The 20975-nt window shown below is 52.9% G+C and overlaps 1 protein-coding gene across 9 annotated transcripts in view; it reads right to left on the bottom strand.

Annotated features, from left to right (window-relative positions):
* DGKK (diacylglycerol kinase kappa) overlaps nucleotides 1–20242 on the bottom strand; it is a 188033-nt gene extending 167791 nt beyond the window's left edge. For 3 of the 9 annotated variants that reach the window (XM_050965367.1, XM_050965368.1, XM_050965369.1), the window contains exons 1-2: nucleotides 19311–19588; nucleotides 18215–18490 (exon numbers count right to left, since the gene is read on the bottom strand). In XM_050965367.1, the coding sequence (XP_050821324.1) occupies nucleotides 18215–18412 (198 nt within the window). In that variant the 5' untranslated portion in view covers nucleotides 18413–18490; nucleotides 19311–19588. Of the gene's footprint in view, nucleotides 1–18214; nucleotides 18491–19310; nucleotides 19589–20158 lie in introns of those variants that run through there. The other 6 variants (XM_050965365.1, XM_050965371.1, XM_050965373.1 and 3 more) reach the window with 3 other exon arrangements.
* Nucleotides 20243–20975: the final 733 nt, after the last annotated feature.

The raw sequence follows: 20975 nt of genomic DNA, 5'->3' as shown, positions 1-20975 counted from the left end.
AAACAATGGACCTGCTCTGGCAGTCTCTCCAGGCCCCAAATTTTTGGGCGCTCAGTGGAAGCTCCCAGACACGGCACCTGCAGGGCCAGATCCCAAAGGTGCAATAATGAGCAGCATTTCAGCCACTGCCCAGGCCTCACACTAGTGGCTGGAACACATTAGCGCTGCCCCTTGGCTCTGGCCCTCCAGTGATGCCAACAGCCGTGCCCCTGGAAAGCCCAGGGGAGCAGACAGCAGAAACAGCTAGCTCCCCGCGAAGGAAATGACAGCCTTTCCCAGGATCCGTTCCTCTCGCCACTGTGTGCAGTGGAGGGAACAAATGTCAGAGCCCTGCCTTTTAAGTGTTATGAGTTTGTGTGTGCATAGTACTGCCCTGGACTGGACTGAATGAGAACTGCCCAACTGTATGTCATAGACCCTCTGCTCCTGCTAAGAGCTAATAATCTCTAGCTCTGCCCATCAGGAGGTCTCAATGCACTTTACAACGAAGGGCAGCATCACGATACCCATCATATAGATAGGGAAAGTGAGGCACAGGAAAGTGATCTGACTTGCCCAAGATCATCTAGTAGGCCAGTAGCAGAGCTGGGAACTGCTGGGAACTCCTAAATCCCAGTCCTGTGCTCCATCCACTAGCCCCCATTGCCTCCCCTTTAGCAGAGGTCCCCCCTCTGTGCCCAACTGTGCAATGGTTTACGGGGAGGCAGGAAGAGGGGATTCTTCCTTGCTGACCCTGTGGCTGATCAGCCCCTGACACAGGAGCTCTGATCACCTCATCTTAGCCAGAGAGGAAACTGGAGCAGTCTCAGGCAGGAGCCCGGGCCCACCTGACAGGCAAAGCCCCGCTGGGGTCCTAGCCCTGGCAGGCTCCTGGGGTGGAGCCGGGTAATGTATGCTCTGAGGAGCTCTACCCGGGGTGGCAGCAGCGCTAAGCTGTCCTGGCTGCTCCAGATCAGCCCTGGCAGCAGAAGAGCAAAGGGAATGCATGCCGCTGGGCTGAATGCAGGAGGCTTGCAAATGAATGCATTCAGGGGATGGGAAGGCAGGCGAGACCCTCCTCACCCCTGGAGGGAGAGTACGGAATCAGAGGCATAGAACAGAGTGGCTGAGATGCAGCATTCAGAAGAATTCCACAGGAGAGAACACAGAGTCCTTATGGCCAAGGAAAGGAATAAAACAAACCTCCCGTTGCACGTTTCCCCCAAGCTAATATAACCAACCCCACCTGGGCCAACACCAGGGTTTGAACTGGGAACTTAGGCCTTGTCTACACTAGGGGGCGGGGGGTCGATGTAAGATACGCAACTTCAGCTACAGGAATACCGTAGCTGACGTCAACATATCTTATTCCGATTTACCTTCCGTCCTCACGGCACAGGATCGATGGCCGTGGCTCCCTCATCGACTCCGCTACCGCCACTCGCTCTGGTGGAGTTCCAGAGTCGACAGGAAGCACGTTAGGGGATCGATATATTGTCTCTAGATGAGACATGATATAGCGATCCCCGATAAATCCATTGCTACCTGCTAATACAGCGGGTAGTCTGGACGTACCCTTAGGCATTAAGAGCACAATCTGCTGCTGCTTGAGCAAAAGGCCCAAGCCACCTACTTAGCCCCTGCAGCTGACTCATTAACCTCTTAGGTGACCAGTCACTAGAGGGCGACAAAGGCTCCTGTGCTAATGCAGATGACATGAACATCAATGACATGGCTGACATGCTAGCCAGAGCAATTTGCCTTGATAAGCGTCTCTAGGAGGGCAGGAGCTGCCACGGCAGAACAGTTCAATGAGCTGATGCAGCGTACTCAGTCTGGCACAGCCAGCGCCAAGCACTAGAAGTTGTCAAACTCCCTTGATACACCATATTGTTTATTCGTATTTCATGGGAGGAAATTTCTTCCTGCTCATGCCCTGTAGCAAGGAAAGTCCTTGTGTTCTAGAGGTGTCCTGCAGGCACTGAGCAGTTCTCCCCATATCTGTGCCTATTCCTTCTCTAGAGACACAGTGGGCGAGAGAATATCTAGGAGAGGACCAACTTATCTTGGTGAAATAGACAAGCTTTCGAGCTATTCTCTCTCACCAACAGAGGCTGGTCCCATAACAGATATTACCTCAACCTCCTTGTCTCTCTACTACCTGGGACCAACCAGGCTACAACAGCACTGCAAACAACAATGGAAGATAATCCTTTTATGATACATCAGCAGTTTGACTCGGTATCACCTTGTAGCAAGGAGTTCCACAGGCTAACAAGGCTGAAGGTATTAAATGGACATTTCCAAAGAACCCTTCCAAGGCAGTGACTAAGGGTCAAACAAAACATTCAAAGCCAAAATTAGGCACAAACAACTTTCTCAATGCCCCATGTTTGGGGAGCCCACACGAAGGGGCAACACAGACTAGCACGATCTGCCATCCTAGCAGACACCTAAGGTGAGCCTGGAAGGCAGCTCCTGCCTGACGTACCCTTCCAGCAGGTGTGTGGTTAGCAAATCCGTTCTCCCAGCATGGGCACATACAACTTCCTGTGCAAGATTCCAAGCATTGTAGTCCAACAGGTACTTCCTGTACTAAGAAGTATTATTCCTAGAAGTACCACTAGAGGCCCCTCTTCCCCCCTCCAGACATTCTGAGGGTACGTCTACACTATGAAATTAGGTCAATTTAATAGAAGTCGATTTTTTAAAAATCAATTTGATATAGTCGATTGCATATGTCCCCACTAAGCGCATTAAGCTGGCAATGTGCATCCACAGTACTGAGGCTAGCATCAACTTTCGGAACGTTGCACTGTGGGTAGCTATCCCAGTTTCCACAGTCTCCTCCACCCATTGGAATTCTGGGTTGAGCTCCCAGTGCCTGATGGGGCAAAAACACTGTTGCGGGTGGTTCTGGGTACATGTCGTCAGCCCCCCCACCCATGAAAGCAACAGCAAAAAATCGTTTCTCGCCTTTTTTCCTGGGTTACCCGTGCAGACAACATACCACGGCAAGCATGGAGCCCACTCAGCTCACTGTCAACATATGTCTCCTGGGTGCTACTGGCAGACACGATACTGCAGTGCTACACAGCAGCATCCTCTTGCCTTGCCTTGCCTTGCAGACGGCAGATGGTGCAATACAACTGCTAACCATCGTCGTCGTCGTCCCATGGGTGCTCCTGGCCGACTTCAGTTAGGTTGGTTGAGGGTGCCTGGGCAGATATGGGTGCTCCTGGCTGGCCTCGGTGAGGTCGGTCGGGGGCACCTGAACAAAAATGGGAATGACTCCAGCTCATTCTCTTCTTTAAGTTTCCTCTAATGGAGATTCAGTCCTGCCTGGAATATCATGCCAGCTGGAGGCTTCTGCCTCAGGCTGCTCTCCCAGTCGGCAGCACCACACAGCTACCCCACCTACCTCAGCCTACCCCTTGCTCCCATGGCTCATGAAGCCTGTACAGTAGTAAGGAGCAGTTCAACTATAGGCTGAGCAAGTGCAGAATAGTGGTAGAATGTGCATTTGGACATTTAAAAGCTTGCTGGTGCAGTTTACTGACTCGGTTAGACCTCAGTGAAACCAATATTCCCATCGTTATTACTGCTTGCTGTGTACTCCACAATATCTGTGAGAGTAAGAGGGAGACGTTTATGGCAGAGTGGGAGGTTGAGGCAAATCGCCTGGCCACTGATTATGCGCAGCCAGACACCAGGGTGGTTAGAAGAGCACAGCGGGGCACACTGTGCATCAGAGAAGCTTTGAAAACCAGTTTCATGACAGGCCAGGCTATGGTGTGAAAGTTCTGTTTGTTTCTCCATGATGAAAACCCGGCCCCTTGGTTCACTCTACTTTCCTGTAAGCCAATCACCCTTCCCTCCCCACTTTGATCTCTGCTTGCAGAGGCAATAAAAGTCATTGCTGTTTCAAATTCATGCGTTCTCTATTAATTCATCACACAAATGGAGGGATAGCTGCCAAGGTAGCCCAGGAGGGGTGGGGGAGGAGGGAAGGAAGGAGGAGGAGGGGTGGGATAGTTGTAGGGGCACTCCCTAGAATGGCATGCAGCTCTTCATAGAAGCAGCATGTCTGGGGCTCTGACCCAGAGCGACCATTTGCCTCTCTGGTTCTTTGGTAAGCTTGCCTGAGCTCCTTAAGTTTCACACGGCACTGCTGCGGGTCCCTGTTATAACCTCTGTCCTTCATACCCTTGGAGATTTTTTCAAATATTCTGGAATTTCATCTTTCGGATGGCACAGATTCATCTCCCCATACAGTGATCAGATCCCGTACCTCCCGTTCGGTCCATGCTGGAGCTCTTTTGCGATTCTGAGCTCTACACGGTCACCTGTGCTGATCAGCTCACCACACTGGCCAAACAGGAAATGAAATTCAAAAGTTTGCGGGGCTTTTCCTGTCTACCTGGCCAGTGCATCTGAGTTGAGAGTGCTGTACAGAGCCAACACAATGGAGCACTCTGGGATAGCTCCCGGAGGCCAATACCATTGAATTGCACCCACAGCCCAAACTTGATCCAGCAGAGTCGATTTCAACACTAATCCCCTCATCAGGGAGGAGTACAGAAATCGATTTTAAGAGCCCTTTAAGTAGACAAAAATGGCTTCATCGTGTGGACGGGTGCAGGGTTAAGTCGATATAACACTGCTAAATTCAACCTAAACTCGTAGTGTAGACCAGGACTGAGCTACATTATAGACCAACAGCATGCCCAGAGCCCTCCCGATATACATCCCTGCCAGCACTCTGGCTGAGATCTCCCTTTGCACAAGCAGCAACCACTGCTTGAGATCAGATGACCCAGTAACAACCCAGCCCCCTGCCTTCTTAGCCCCACATACAACTCCAGCCCACCACTCAGTTCCAGGCACTATTCCAAGCCCTCTTGCTGCCTTACTGACTGGGAGATGACAACTATTCTCCTCCCTCGCCCACCTCTTCCCCTTTCTGTGAGCTCCCAAGTCCTTTCGCTCTCCCATCGGTGATCCTACCAGCTGCCTTTTCCGATGCAACCCTCATCCTTGGGCTGCCTCAGGAAAGCATAGCACCGTCTGCAGCACTGATCACCAGGAACTTGGTGGGCTACGGAGAGAAGCCCCTGCAGGAGCGGAGTGGGGAGCAGTGACCTAAGGCAGTGGGGAGGGAAGCTGGTAGCTGGAAGACTTCATCAGGCCTGGCAGCTGGTGAGCATCATCTTGTAGAGTGTGACAGATTAGCTTTCAAGCAGCAACATGCTGGATGGCTCCACCTGGGCTAATGCTTATTAAGGCCGGGCAGGCAGCCAAGGATGCTGCCAGCCAGGCAGGCAGTATCCATTCCACGTCACTTCAGACACATGTGGCTTTTACTGATGCTGCTGGCTCCCACTCCCCCTGATCATGGGGAGTCAGGCCCCTGCTAGCAAAGGGAAGCCAAAGGAAGTCCATGCTTCCCCCCAAGCCTCTGCTTCAGCAGCCATGGCAGGACGGTGAACAGATTTAAAAGACCCACTGACCAGGCCAATGCAGCCCTTTGACATTGTCTAGGTTCTGGTCCTTCATGCTCATCTATGTCAGTTTCATCTCTCCACTCTCCTAGAAGGGGCTTCAGTCCACCGCCTGCCGCAGGATAGCAGTGAGGCTGCTCAAATTGGTGACTAAGGAAGAGGTTAAGGAAACATCTCTGCTTTCTGTTAGAGCCTTTAACTTGTGGGCAAGCAGATTAGAGCAGGTTTCTCTCAGCGGCTTGCTCTATGTTTGCTGACTTGGGCTGCCAAGCACCAGATGGGAGCAGATAGAAAGACATTAGCAGTGAAAGAAAGCAAATGTGTGCTGCTCATACACCGGGACCTGAATTCTCAGCAAGCACTTTCAGCTCCGTGGGTCATTTTCCATCCTACTTGGATCTTGCCAGGGCTGGAGCTATTGATTTCACGATTCACAAATACCCCACAAAGGAGGCAGGTATTCACTCTGCACCACCCCTGCTGACCTGGGACTTCTGGGAGGTTCAGAAACAGGCCAGGTCTACGCTATAGAGCTTAGCAGTGTCAGGCAGGGATGTGAAGAGGTGTGATCTGACTGACAGGGGTGTGCCACACCACCCCTAGTGCAGACACCATTACAAGGGCAAAGCTGTACTTTCACCAGTGAAGCTTGTTTCACTCAGGGGACCGGAATAAGCTATGTCGGTATAAGCTGCATCCACACTAGAAATGCTGTGCTGGCGTAGTACACTGGTACAGCTACTCTGATAAAGCCCAGCTAGTACAGACCTGGGCACAGACATGACACAAACTTGGTTACAACTAGCAGGGCAGTGGTGACACTACAAGCCACAGGAGCATGTGAGAATCCGGCCGGAGGATGAGCCCAGTTTAGAGGCAGTTGGGCATTCAGAAGAGCTGGGAACTGACACAGTGCTGATGCTAAATGGCACTTCTTTACAAACATGCATACATACACGCACACATGTACAGTCACACCCACACCCACACCTTCACGCTCTTGCTGTGCACACACTCGCACATGCACAGTCACACCTGGGCATACTCACATACGCACATGTTCACAAGCTCACACCCACCCGCACGCACACACTTCTTGTCTTGACTGACAGCCCTGGAGGCTGGTGTCCTCTCCATGGCCAAAGAACCAGGGATAGCTCAGACCACAGCAGTGCAAGCTTCCCCCAGGCTGCCCCAATGGGCTCATGCTGTGATCCGTGAAATTTAATGGGCATGTGCCAAGAGACAATATGCTACAGCATACCACCCCCAGGAGCATAGAGACTGCACACACCACCTCCTGGGACACAGAGTCTGAGTGAGAAAGGGAGTGTGTTTAAGGAGTCTGGGTAGCACCGTAGCCTGGAGTCATAGCAAAGTCCTAGCCCTTCTGGTGAGTGGGCTGAAGACCTGAGCACTCAGCCTCCAGACTTGTCTGCACACAGAGCTGCACTGGTTCTCCTCAATGGGTGAGGTTAAGTCAATTAGGAACAGGTTTAAGCTAAACCAGAGCAAGAGCACTCACACAGGGACTGGCACCGGTTTAAGTAAACTGGTTTAATACACCAGGTCAAATGTGTGTGTAGACGAGGCCTCTAATTCCCCGCAGTGGAACAGCATCTCTAGTCCTCAAGACAGAGACTTGGGGAAGAGAAAGCTGCTTGAGGATTTGAATTAAGGGCCTGGCTGGTTCCCATCTCCTACCTAACCTGCGATTAGACTGACACTTCCCGTATCACCTCAGTGCCGGATCTTGGAGCAACTGCCTTTCATTGCTTTGTGGGGAGTTGTTCCTAGTGCTAGATGCTGTGAATAAAGATCTGGACTGGTTTCCTCCTTACCGGATACAATTTAATGCAAATTACAGTAGGGTGCTTCTCTGCTTGTTTTCTCCTTAGAAATTCAGGTCTTGTCCGGCCTATTTTTGCTGGAGAACTCACGGGTCAACGGGAGAACTCACAGAGCAGTGACAAAGCTGATTAGTTGACAGGGGAAGTCATTTTTTATGTTTTATTCACCCTGTTTATTTTTATGCAAACAAATTTAACTCAAACACCCTCCAACAGTTGAGACAAAAGCTCTCTTTGTGAAAGGTTTGACAGCTCTCCCCTTTCCAGAGGGGCAGAGAGAGATCCCACTCTCTGCACTGGATGCTCCCATGAGACTGCCACAAAGACAGGATATGATTAAACAAACCAGATCAAAGGAACCTTTCCTTTTAAACACCTTTCCCTCTCCTTCCCCATTTCAAGCTCTGTGCATGCACTAGAGAGGCAGTAAAGGGCACAGCTAGCCACAGACAGGTGTGATTTCTTCCATAGCTTCCTTTCCCGATTAAGAACCTGCCATGCTGCATTGTGCTTTGGGCTGGTTGGGGAGTGATTAGATCTGTCACACTGACACGTGTCTGCTTGAAAATGGACTGACCCTTAATGACACTGTAACCCACTTACTGCCCTGTTCGTCCAGGTACTATGGCATTTCTTCCCTCTCATGCACAATCCCACACCCCTGAGCCCCTTCCTCTCACTGGCTCTTAGTTCCTCCTTCCTGATAATCCTACTCTCCCCAAGAGAGTGCTGGCACACCTCAGACACTGAATCAGAGTCTTTAAATCAAACCATGGTGTCTTTCTAAAGGCTCTGCTCCAGCTCAAACCCCTCCCAGGGCAGCTGTTTGGCCAGTCAGGCTAGGTGTCAAATGGCCCATAACATTTCTGATCCTATTAGAGCTGCTCCACACAAGGGATTTCCTTTGCCCAGGAAATCCTGGAATTTCCAAATTTGCCTCCAACCCAAATCCCAGCGAAAAGTCAAAATCGCAAAATTTCCCAGGAAAGGAATTCCAGAAATGACCTGATGGCTCCATTTCACTTCAGTCCGGTTGATGCACTTCATCTCCATGTTATCGTCTGGGCTGTAACTCTCTCACATGCAGTGCTTCGACCTTATCCAAACCAAACAGGGCAACAATTTTGCTACAGAAATGTAGCTGAAATTGACCCAGTCCCACAAAAATGGTTCCATTTTGTGCAATCACCATTTTCTGCCATAAACTCTTCCATTAGGAAATTCCCACCAGCTGTGGCATCGAGGCAGTGATTGGAGTCCGTGTGGCCAGAGCCCTGGCCAGGGACCCCAACACCTGCCAGGGATGGCCAAGGGCTACTTGATCCTGCCCCGGCGCTGGGGGATGGACTAGGTCTAGATGACCTCTAAATGAGAACATACCTCAATTCCTGGTCAGGGATGAGTGAGGCTAGGTTAACTCCCAGGGCAGGGGCAGTGAGGGCACAAGTAAGACCGGGTTAATTCCTCCCTGCAGTGCTGGTTTACAGTGGTGCCAGTGGCTCCATGGAGCCAGGCCCATGCTCAGAGGAGGTCCTGAGAGCCTACCAGCCTGCTGGCTCCCTGACACTCATCACTTGCTCCTCATACCGGGGGCTCCTCTCTGCCCCCTAGCCCCATCCCCCCTGTTCCTCTCTGCCCCTTGGCTGAACCCCAGTGCACCTCCAGCTCCGGGCAGTTTCTGCTTCCCACTGCCTGCCTCCCCGGAGCTAAGCTGCCTGGGACTGGTGCAGAAGCCTGGCCAGTCTGCGCCAGGTGGGGTGGGGGAGAGTGACAGTGTGGGAGGCTTGCCTGGGCCCCTCCAGGCAAGTGCATCTTGAGAGAGCCCAGCCGGGGCAGGCGCTGACCTGGCTGATCCCGCCACTCCCGAGGGGCTGGAGTGATTCCTGGTCCCAGGACCAGCTCTGGCTGCGCTGCTGGCTCAGCCCTGCAGACACAGTCCCCTCCCAGCAGGACCAGTGAGTGTGGCCAGGAGGCAGGGGGTGGGGAGTGGGTCTCTGGGGGGCTGCTGGGCTGTGAGGTTGCAGGGAAGTTGTGTGTGTTGCGGCACTAGGGAGTGTGTGTGGTGCTGGGCAGTTGTGGTGGGGCTGTGGAGGGGGGCACTGGGCAAGAGTGGTACTGTGCAGGGCACTGGGCATTTGTGAGGGGGGGCACTGGGCATAGTGGGTCCAGGGGGGGCACTGGGCATAGGGACTCAGGGGGGTGTTCCAGTGTTGAGTGGAGGGGGGAGACTGTGAGGCATGGCAGGGGTCCTCCCCCAAAGGGAAGGGGCAGGCTGGCAGCACAGGGCCGGGCAGCCCACTGTGCATCTGGCAACTGCCAATACGTAAATAGTGCCCTGGCACTGGGCAGAGCAGGGCCACTCCTGCCATGCCATACCCCATTGCCCCTGGCTGGCCCCTCACTCTGGGGACTAACGTCCCCATGCCATGCTCCACTGGGGTCCACAAATATGTTTGGCGTCAGGCACAAAAAAGGTTAATCCGGCTCTGCTCCCAGTGCCTCCCTCCCACTCCCCTGGGCCTTCCTGAGCTGCAAGTGCTCCACCACAGGAGCTGTGAATCTGCCCTGGATGCACCAGCCCAGTAAAGCCAGCAGGGCTCCATGAGGAATCGGATTCTCTGATGTCCCAGGTAAGGGGCGGGTGAGTTGAGTTCTGGCAGTCTCCCTCCACCCTGTCAGCAGAGCTTAAACACTTGCTGATCACCTATGGGAAACCCCCTACCTGGCCCGGGCAGGGCCTGTGGGGTGGCCCCCCTCAGCCATCCCTAGGACAGCATGACTCCCTGGCCTCAGAGCAAGGAGTGTGGCATTTGCAGTGGCATGGCCACCCCACCAGCAGGAGCTGCTGCCACCAGCATTACTTCCCCCCCAAGCTCCACCAGCCCAGTGAGGAGCAGGGCAGGGGCAAGACTGCCAGTCCTGATGCTACTGCAAATGCCAGATATCCTCTGCTTGGGGGTGACATTGCCATCTACTCCAGCTGCCCAATTAGCAGGGCTGGCCTGAAGGAAAGAGCTGACTCCCCCTGCGGATGTGGCACTGAAGGCAAGGGCGGGTCGAGACCACAGGGTGGGGGTTCAGTGGCACATCTGCTTTACAAGAGGGACGTGAGCAGGCACCAGATAAATAAGGCAGCTCATCAAGGGAGCAAATGCAGAGAGAGTGCCGTGAACAGCTCCACAGGGCCGCCTGCCAGAGACAGACACATCGAATGGGCATCTCCTTGCCCGCCCACCTGTGCCAGCAGCAGAACATTCTGTCTTCAGCCCCTGGCATGGCTGGTGCCCACGTTCCCTGAGGGGCAACGGGTGGTGCTCAGTTTTCTCCTGTCCTCCCCCACTCAGCCATGCTGAAGACAGAACCAATCCATGTGGCCTGCAGGACACTATTGGGAACTGAGTCCTCTGCTCACATGGTCCAGACCCAGACTTCCCTAGGATGGGCTTTTAGGGGTGTCACCTGGGAGATCCTGGTTTGGGCCCATTTCTGCCTCTGAGCAAGACGGCTCCTCCGCTCCCACCCCACCTGGCCTCCTTTTCTACTCTCCAGAAAGACAAATGGCTGGAAAGGTCCCATGCAGGCTCCGTGGGGCATCCGCTGCCCCAAGCCTCTCCCAGCTCCTTTGGGACAGGAAGGCGTTTAGCTTCCCGGTTTGTTATCCTCAATTTACAATGGGGAATGGAGAACGGAAGTGACTTGTCCAAAGCCGAGCACAGTGAGTCATTATCAGAGCCTGGGAATTCTGCTTCCTAGAAGCCTGCTCTAACCACTAGAACACACTCCCTCCCTCAGCTGAGCTGTTTCTTGTCAGAGGAGTCTTTACAGCTTGGAATTGACACAAGGGTCAGCTCAGGTTATTAACAAGCAGCTTCCTTTCCTGGGTCTCAGCTGGAGAGCTCCCCCCCCACCACTGCCAGACGCCAACCCCTAGCCTCACAGCAAGGAACACATCACTCTAGTCAGGGTGCCTCATGCACAGCCAGCCATCCAGCTCCGATACACCAGCCCATTTCTGCTCAATAAGTGCCAGGGGAGGACTAGAAACTTTCCATGCACTCAGCCTGGCTTGAGGTCTCCCATTCAGTGTTACATGGTGTTGCTTTCATTCACTTCTCATACTCCTCCGGCTTGGCAAGAGCTGGACCAGGAACTGAGGCTCCGAAACTCCCCGATCTCACAGTGCTCACTGCAGGATGGACTGGAAGTCTCAGGCGAGCCAGTTTTCAGATCCCAGCTCAGCAAACCCAAGAACCTTTAGATTAAGCATCCAAGCTTTTAGCTGCTCCTCTGAATTGAACCTCAAACTCTTTGAGGTTCAGCCTTCACTGCTAATAAGCAATAGTATCTGCCTTTGCAACAGAACCATGGAATTTATAGAGGGAAGAGGTAGATAATGATCATTTTATAGATAGGGAAACTGAGGCATGATTTACACAACTTCACACAGCAAGTCAGTGACAGGGGTAGAACCCAGGAATCCTGAATCCCTGTCACCTGCTCCAAGCACTAGACAACATTTCCATCCAGAGCTGGGACTAAAACCCAGCTTGCCTTGACTCTCTTGGCCCATGCTCTAACTACAAGACAATGCCTTCTTGATCTACTTCCTCTTGCTGATGCAGGATTGCTCCCTGCAGCCACTAGCCCGACGGCCTTCTGGTCCATTCCTCCAACTCAGACATATGCTGTGATGGCACTGTCATTCCAGCTGCAACAAAGGGGTTATACAGGAATGCCCCGGGCATAAGGGGAGTCCTGAGAGGGGAAGAGCCATCGCCACCTCCCACAGGAGCCCATGGTGCAGGGAGCACGTCACAGGAGGGAGGGGATGGTTGGGGCTTTCCTGGATCTCCGGCTGCTTGGGCTGTCAACAGCCAACATACAGCACTGACCCACGCCAGGGCTCAAACCAGCCCCCAGGAGAGGCATAAAGGCGAGGTGCAAAGGCCCTCACACCCTGCACTGAGCCCAGCTTAGGGATAGTGGATTCAGGACCAAGACTTCACAGCAGGCTCAGGGAGCAGGAGAAAGCAGCTGCCAGAGGGAAAAGCGCTGCCACCTACCGAAAATAGGTACGTTCAATCCCAAGGAGAGCCACAGGGGGGCCTGGGAGCAGGCTGCTCTCCATGCTGGGACCCTTCCAGCTCCTAGCCACAGCTTGACTTGGGCAAAGGCCAAGCCATCCTTGCTCTGCATCACTGCGGGATGCCATCTGCAACTCCCACAGCGCAGCAGTGCCCTCCCATTAATACGCCCGAAGCCACTGGGCCCAGCATGCAATGCTTCGCCTGCTGGCATGCAGCAATACATGCTGGGATCTGCAGTCACCCCAGTCCATAGCTGCAATCAGCAAGTGGCCAACGTGGCCCTGGAGCAGCCTGGGCCGGATGCCCCTGAGTTACCCCCACACTCCGCTGATTCTCTAGGGCTTCTGGCAGATGACTGTGTCTCTCCCTGCATAAGGATGCCACCCAGATTAGCAGAGGTTCCCAGCCTGTCCTGGCAGCATCAGAGCTAGCTACATGGCACCATGCCAGGGAGATCCATCAAGTACTTCCTTCATGCAGGCATTAGCAAATATTAGATGATCAGACAAGCCGTCAGGCAAAGTTAGGGCCAGTGTGCCTGCCCTGCATGGGAATTCCAAGTGAACAGCAGCCACTGCCAGCTCCAATCCCCTGCCCTTCCCTTCCCAGCCAGGACATTGGGAGTCATGGGTTCACCACCACACTGACGCTTGCTCATTCCCATCCCAATCATGGCTGCCCAACTGGAACTTTCCCTCTGCACCTTTGTCTCACTAGGATGCCCTGTAGGGAGTTTGTCCTGCTTGTCAGCAAATGAATCCCCTTTTTTCCCCAGCCTGATTGATGTTGTTTAGCTTTTTCACCATGGAACATTTCCAGAATTAATGCCAGCACAGCTCTCCGCACTGAGGTAAATGACTGAACCAGGACGAGGATAGCGGGGCCCCAGCAGGCGGGGCAGCAGGGAATCGGGGGATCTCCAAGGGGTGGGCCAGTGGGGAATCGGGGGGTCTCAAGGGGCAAGGCAGTGGGGAATCAGAACAGTAGTGTTCAGTCCTGAGCCTCACATCACCAGGAGGATACTGAGAAACTATAGGGAGCCAGGGGCGAGGGAGGAGCAACCAAAACAGCCCGAGAGCAGGACTGACTGAGTTAGAAGGAAAGATTTGAAGACCTAAAGAGGTGCAGCGTGGTGCAGCAGGTGACACACACAGCCTGCAGCGTGGGGAGAACAGTTCAACGGAGATGCAGTTCTTAAACACAGCATTTAGACTAAGCATCAGAAAAAGCCCCTAGGAGAGAGAGCTACTGGGCTGAGGAACAGCATCCCAGTTATAACTAGACTGGACAGAGCCCTGGAGGAGAGTCTGGAGGAGCACACCTGTACTGTTCCGGTGGGCTCAGGGCAGACGAATACAGTTTTCCATCACCAGCTAGTGTTATTCTAACTAGTGTCAGCACCGTCCCATTACCTGGAGGGAAGGAGCCAGGAGATGCTTGTGTCTCCAGACAGCCTGCTCTTGTCTCTACTTACTGGGACAGGGAAAAGCCCTGGGACAGATTCCCACTCAACCAGTTGTGCAATGTCATTTATCCCCAAGCCATGGAGACTGGGGAGGGGGCAAAATGCCCCTGTATCAGAGCTCTCCCCCTCCTTTGCACAGGAACAAACGGCCATTTCCAGTGCAAGGCTGGGGGCGGAAGCAGCCCCCACACAGCTCAAGGTTCGCTTAATTCAGCGTTGCCCTCCACATGTTACTCGGTATGGCTGAACCAAGTGCATCAGTGACATGTGTGAATCCCAGCCAGGCCAAGCGACACCGTCATGCAATGAGCTTGTTTCATTGTGGGTGACTGCAGCAGTGACTCATCCTGGGAAATCGTGCATGGTAACACAATAGGCCTTGCTGCTGCTGTCACTGATTCCACAGCCCAGAGAGGCTCACTCAGAGCTTGAGAGACTCAGGCTGATCAGGGCTCAGCTCCTTAAAAAACACTGCATAATGGAGGGCCTAGGAAGACCCCCCAACACACATGCCCCAGCCAAAGACACAGGCAAATACACCCATTGCATATGGCTTCCCTGCTCCGGGGGCAATGCACAAACCCTGTACAAACCCTCTCTTCTCAATCGCTTGCTGAACATTTTAACATTTGATCTGCTGTATTTTAGCTCCCCTGGTCCCAGCTATAGTCTCCTCACAGCCATAACCTGGCCCTTGTAGACCATGCACATCTATCTCCCAGCTATCCTCCACCACTCTTCCCACAGCATGTTCCCTCCCCAGCAGCAGTCATCTAGTACTTAGAGCAGCCACTGGCCTCTCCAGGGCCTGGTGCCCCCCCAGGGAGTCTGGCCAGAGAGCTGTGAAGCTGTGCCAACAGGTCTTATTTTCTTCTTTGTGATTAAATGCATTACTGGAGCTGCCATACCTCAGTAGCGAGATGTCCCCCTCACCCACATGGACCTGGGCCTGTCCTCTAGCCCAAAGCACTGGACTGAGCTACCCTCAAAGCTCAGCTGATGCCACTCCAGGTGAGCAGGCAGGTGGCACAGATGAGCAACACTCGGGCAGAGAGCATTGCTACTAGAACCCAGCTCCTGACACAGTAGCCCAGAACATCTGCCTGTTAGAGCACAGACGAGCCTGCTTTGATCTTATCCAGTACATTAGATACCCCTGTTTCCTCACACACTCAGGCAACAGAATCCCATTGAATGGCACAATCCTGCCTCACGGTTTAGTGCCCACACTGCCCGCCTCACAGCGCAGAGGAGAGGGGCAACTCACTTACTCATGTGATGCCATGAGTTGGGAGGAAAGATTGAGGGGGGGCATTTTGCTCGTCCTCAATACATTTTCAGGTGGCAACACTGCAGGATGTGGGTAGCATGGAGACAGTGCTGCCAGCTTCAGGATGAATGGCAGCCCTCAGGAACATTATTAACAACTCATTCTAAGATACACATTTAGATTCTGCTTTTTTTTAAACGTACCAAGGCCAGATATGACAAGATATTTCCCTGTGCAGCTCATGTTAACATCCCAAAAACAGGGGGACCTGTCATCTTTTTCACACAGGCATTATTGAAACCTTTCCCCGCAATGCTGGAATTGCAAACTCAAGGGCTCCGTGTTAGGGACAGGGAACCAGAGAGTGAAACTGACTAGAAACAAATGGGAAACTGACCCAGCTAGTTTCAGGACTTCTCCACAGGAGGTATTTTTGCAAAGATGTAGTTATGCCAGAGGTTGGCAACCTTTCAGAAGTGGTGTGCTAAGTCTTCATTTATTCACTGTAATTTAAGGTTTTGCGTGCCAGTAATACATATTAACATTTTAGAAGGTCTCTTTCTATGTCTACAACATATAACTAAATTATTGTTGTATGTAAAGTAAATAAGGTTTTTAAAATGTTTAAGAAGCTTCATTTAAAATTAAATTAAAATGCAGAGTCCCCTGGACCGGTGGCCAGGACCCGGGCAGTATGAGTGCCACTGAAAATCAGCTCGAAAGCTGCCTTCGGCACGCACGCCATAGATTGCCTACTCGAGCTATACCAGTGCAAATCTCCAGTGTAGATGAACCACATTAGCATGAAGAACCTTCCTTTTTTTTTAATTTTTCTTCTGACAGATTCTGTGGCTTTCACATTATGATTTTAGTTAATTTGGTGTAAAATGAGTTTCTCTATTTACTTAAATGGAGTCACTCCAGATTTACACTGATGTATCAGAGCAGAATCTGGCTTTCTATGCATATGCAAGAAAAGAAGATAAATCTTAAATGCTATTAGACATAAACAAGACAATATGTGCTGTTTCCCTGAGCACTTTTCCAGTCCCACCTTCTTGACATCCGCCATGTTTGTTTTCCCCTTTGCGGCACTTCTGGGCATGGCTTGGCTTTCATTTCTCATCTGCCAATTTGCAGTGAGCGGTCCTGCCAATAACACATTTTAATAAGAATTGAGGAGCTACCATTCCAGAGCAAACCAAAGGTCCAAGGAGCCCAGGCTCCTGTCTCCACTGCCAAGTGCTTTGGAGGACAGAGTACAATCTAGTACACCGCATTGAGCAGTGCTATTCCTTAGGGACAATTCCTTCCTGACCCCCTAGCTGGTAATCTGTTTATGCCCTGCAGCATGAAGTTTGGTAGTTCTTGTCATTTTTACCCTTCCCCAGTTTAATTGCAGATGCTGTTTTGACTCATATAAACATCTAAATCTTTTTCAGTAACAATCATTGTCTCTGGGTGCTGCCTGGAGATGGATTTCAAAAAACATTTATCAGCTAATTTTTAAATGGCTGATAATTGATTTTTTCTCTATTGTTTCTAAGATCTTCTTTAAAAAAATAAAATAAAACGTCTTTCACTAATTGGTTTATTTTTGCCATTTGTCCAACACGGACTCTTTCAGTCTGACCTGCGTTCCAAACGGAGCTAACTACTTTTCTTGCTACCCTCGCTATTTATACTGCAGCATTACCAGACCATTGGCTGTGCTGCAAAGGCGGCAGGGGGACTCACAACACTGTTTGTTGTAGGTCCTACCAAAAAGGCATTAATTGCTATTCTGTTCCCCAAGCTCTCATTGAATCCTAGGCAACAACCACCAAAGGCCAGTATGTAAAATCTGGAAGGCTTTTCTCATCAGATGAGATCAGGACAAGTTTATGGGGAATTTAATTGAGGGGCTAAAGTATCTGAGAGGCTGCCCACAGGGGATCCAATATGGCTTATGTACTATGAGCCCCCAGAGCCACAAGAGGTTAGATTATGTATGTATGGTTGGGATCTCTAGGCATCACAACACCACAAATAAATAATAAGAATACAGAACACGTTTACACATCCTTGTTTACAATTTCTGCCACCAGATATGTGTATTTATCCGTTCCCACATATGCACCCCGCTATCCATCCCCATATATACACCCCTCTATCTCTCTGTCTAGTTGAGGAACCTACTTCTCCTTTGGGGACTCAAAGTTTTAGCTAGGAGGAGCAATGACCTGATTGAATCACAGACCTCTGCTCTTTGGGGAGACAATCAAACTCCCAGAGTCTCACGCCCCCAGATCATGTGGGTAAATCCAAACCCAGATCTCATTTTTCCAAATGTCCGTATCTTTGCACTGAGCTGAAATGAAACCTGGGAGACAAATACTCACAGACAATTTAATGCCCAATACCAGATTCTTCAGGGGACCTCACACCTTCCTCTGAAGGGAACAGCTTTTGGATCTCTAAAGCCAGGGTGGGATCTGGGTTCCATTTCACTGTTTCTCAACACATGGATGTAGAGGGGCTGATCCTGAATACCCTGACACCAGTTTTACACCTGCCTAAGCCCACTGGCCTCCTGATTCACACAGCTGTGAGAAGGGAATCATCCCCCATCTCTAGCCTGGCTTCCTGGGGGCAATGTCCCACCCCACTCCAGCTCCACAGCAGCAGGATTCCCTTGTGTTGTTCTGGCATTACTCTGCTCCTGTATCCACAGGGAGGCACCTGTCGCTATCTGGACTCTGGGTGCAGATTGGGCCCAGCTGCAGCTCCCTTCGCTGCCTCCCCAGGGTCCGGCTCCAGCAGAGCATTCCTGCCCTGTGTTACACAAGAGCTGTTGTTTACACAAACACGTGATGGGCCACATCCTCGGCTGATGTTCATCAGGGAGCTGTGCTGACTGTAGGAGAGTTGCCCTGACTCCCCCCAGCCGAGGAGCTGATAAACCTGGCCGTCACCTCAAGCCCTGGCCAATGCGGTTCCCCCAACTCACCACATACATCCTGGTCATTACCCCACCACAGCACAGACAAGCAACCCCCACCAATGGGTCCCTGCTCCCTTACCTTGCTCCTCATCTGCCCCGACGTAGACACCTTCCTGATGAGCTTGTGAGAGCTGCCCTCCTGCTCGCCCTCACTGTCAGAGGACTCCTCGCCAGCTCCTTCAGGGGAGGCCGGGGCCAGCTTGTCCGAGTCCAGGGAAGACACTGACTCCCTGGCCTTCCTGAAAAACAAGTCCCGGGGGGCCAGCTTCTCCGCCATCTCCGGAGAGTCTCACTGAGGTGTGCAACTGAGGTGCAGATCCCAGATGGGCTCAGGGTTCTTCCACTTCCTACGACCCTTCAAAAAAGGACAATGCGACATGCTCTGTGAGAGACCCAGAACATTTGCCCCAGTTCACAGAGCTCCTCTGCCCACCGCAAGATCCCCCTTCCATGTCCCCATTCAGATCACAGGGGGAGGGAGGGGCACACAGAGGTTTGTAACTGGATGCTTTGGGGAGGTTCTAGTTTTAAATGTGGGCACTTCCTCACCTCTGAAATTCACCCTCAGATGTCAAAATACAAACCAGCTGCTTCACTGTCAAACTTTTTTCCCCCTCCAAACTCTTCCTCTTTTTTCACCCTCTGATCACAACGATTGTGCAAAGCCCAGCTTCCTTCTCAGGCTGCTTTTTATTTCATGCTGCTGCCTGCAGGGCTCACTGGGTGCAGTCCCAGACAGAGCATCTCACCCGTTGGCAGTAAACAAGAACACTCTGTCCTACCGTCGGGGGGCCCCCAGCAAATCCCCCAACCCGTCATCCCCAAATGCACCGCTCCACTCAACTGCCCCGGCTACTGTGTTTGCTGGGGCGGGGGGGGGGGGGGATCTCACTGAAAAGCCTCTCTTCCCCAGCAGCCAAGGAGGCAGGTGATGAAGCCCAAGAAGAGGAGGCTGGGGCTGTCTCTGCCACGGACAGGGGCCCACGGCTGGAGGAGGCACCCGTGCCCCAAACAGGTGGTTGGGTTTATGGACTGGTCCCTGCCCGCTGGGGTGGGAATGTACCAATGCAAAGAGCCGAGCCACGGCCAGGACAGGTGCAGCTCCGAGCGCCCCCCAGGGCGGAGAGGTCCCTCCCATGCCAGGCAGCCCCATCCCGGCTGGGGCAGGCACCTACCTGCAGCCCCACGCGTCTGTGCGCCGCCGCTCGCCGGCTCCTGCAGTGAGCGCGCGCGACGAGCGCAGACTCCGCGAACAGGAGAGAGGGTCACGGCGGGCTCTGCCCAGCCGCCACTAGCGAGCCCCGCGGGGGGCGGGCTTGGCTGCGGGGCTCCCCCGCCGCATAGCTCCGCGGCCGGGCTCCCGAGGCTGGCGCCGCGCTCGGCTCACTGGCAGCCCAGCGATCTGCTGCACATGTTGCTTCTCTGCCTCCGCCCCGCGCGCTGCGCGCCTGTCAGCTCGAGCGCCCCGGCACTGCAGTCCCGGCCCCCCCTGCAGCTGCGCTCCCTGCCCTGCCCTGCCCTGTCCTGCCCGCTGCAGCCGCGGGGCCGCTTCCCTCTGGGGTCTGATCCTCCCGCCCCTGGCACCAGCTGCGCAATGGGGCTCGTCCTTCTCCGGCCTGCTGCAGACTTCACCCTTCCCTCCTCCCACAGCCCTGCGGAGCTGTGTGCTTGTGCAAACCGGCCCGGTCTCTGCCCTCAGCACCGCAAGCCCGAGCCTGCTGTCTGCGGCTCGCAAAGCTACTCATGATCACACATCCCGGCTGGCTGGGAGGCTGCTGGGGCCCAGGGGAACTACAGGCCCCAGCCCTGGGGGGTCCTTAGGGAGAGGTGGGGGAGTATTTGGGGCACAGTCTGCTCTAGTGCTTGTGACATGAGCCTCCTGGACTGAACCTTTCCCTGGCCAGGTGCATTAGGGTTGACCAGCCCTCCCAATTTCATTCCTGGCTGTCACCCATTCACTGCGCCCAATCTCCCCTGACCCTAATGTCAATCCAGAGCCTGGGACCTTGGGCATGTCACTTACCCATCCCATCCTGGTTCCCCACCTTATGCACTTGGAGATCTTGGTCTTGTGCCAACAGCAGGGCCTTGATGAGAAGGAACCAAATTCCCCCAGCAGCCTCCAAGAAGGAAGGGGGGATGTTAGTTATCAAATGAGATACAACTCTCAAAGGAAGCCTTGACATTTCCTAATGTTCCAAAGATGTAGATTTGTTTCCTACAGGGGGCGCTAGTAGTATCACCTATTGCTAAGGTTGCCTGACACCTCCTATTGTAAGCTTCTGTTTTCAATTGCTGATACTTTTGCCAAACTTTAAGCCTTCTGGCTGAAATTGTCCATGCTGCACATGTCTGAGGCTGAATATTTTTGGAAAGTTTCAACAAAACTGATTGAGATGTGTCTACCCAGCAGATTAGGGACAAAGACTCTTTTTTTGGGGGGGGGGAGGCTGTCAAGGCTGATTCCCCACTCTAGCACTTCGAGTGCAGAAGGTGGGGGCCCGCAAGGATTCCAAAAATTAATACTGGCCACTCCAGGCTTGTAATAAACTGCCAAGTTTACAGCTTCTCTCTGACCTTGGATGGGTAGATGCTGCCACCACCCAAATGCAAAAAAACCCTTTGAACTCAGGAAGGTGCACTTGGGAATTCCTCCCTGTGGGGTACCCTCAAGCCCTCTCTCTCTCTCTCTCTCTCTCTCTCTCTCTCTCTCTCTCTCTCTCTCTCTCTCTCACACTCACACTCACACACACACACACACACACACACACACACACACCCCCGAAAGAGCTGAGAAAGAAAACAAAGGAAATCAGCAGGGCCGTCCAGAGGGGGGGGCA

The sequence above is a fragment of the Gopherus flavomarginatus genome, chromosome 8, assembly GCF_025201925.1.
Source record: "Gopherus flavomarginatus isolate rGopFla2 chromosome 8, rGopFla2.mat.asm, whole genome shotgun sequence".
Taxonomy (NCBI): Eukaryota; Metazoa; Chordata; order Testudines; family Testudinidae; genus Gopherus; species Gopherus flavomarginatus.
Note: the sequence above shows the minus strand (reverse complement) of the source record. Positions and strands in the feature narration are given on the sequence as shown.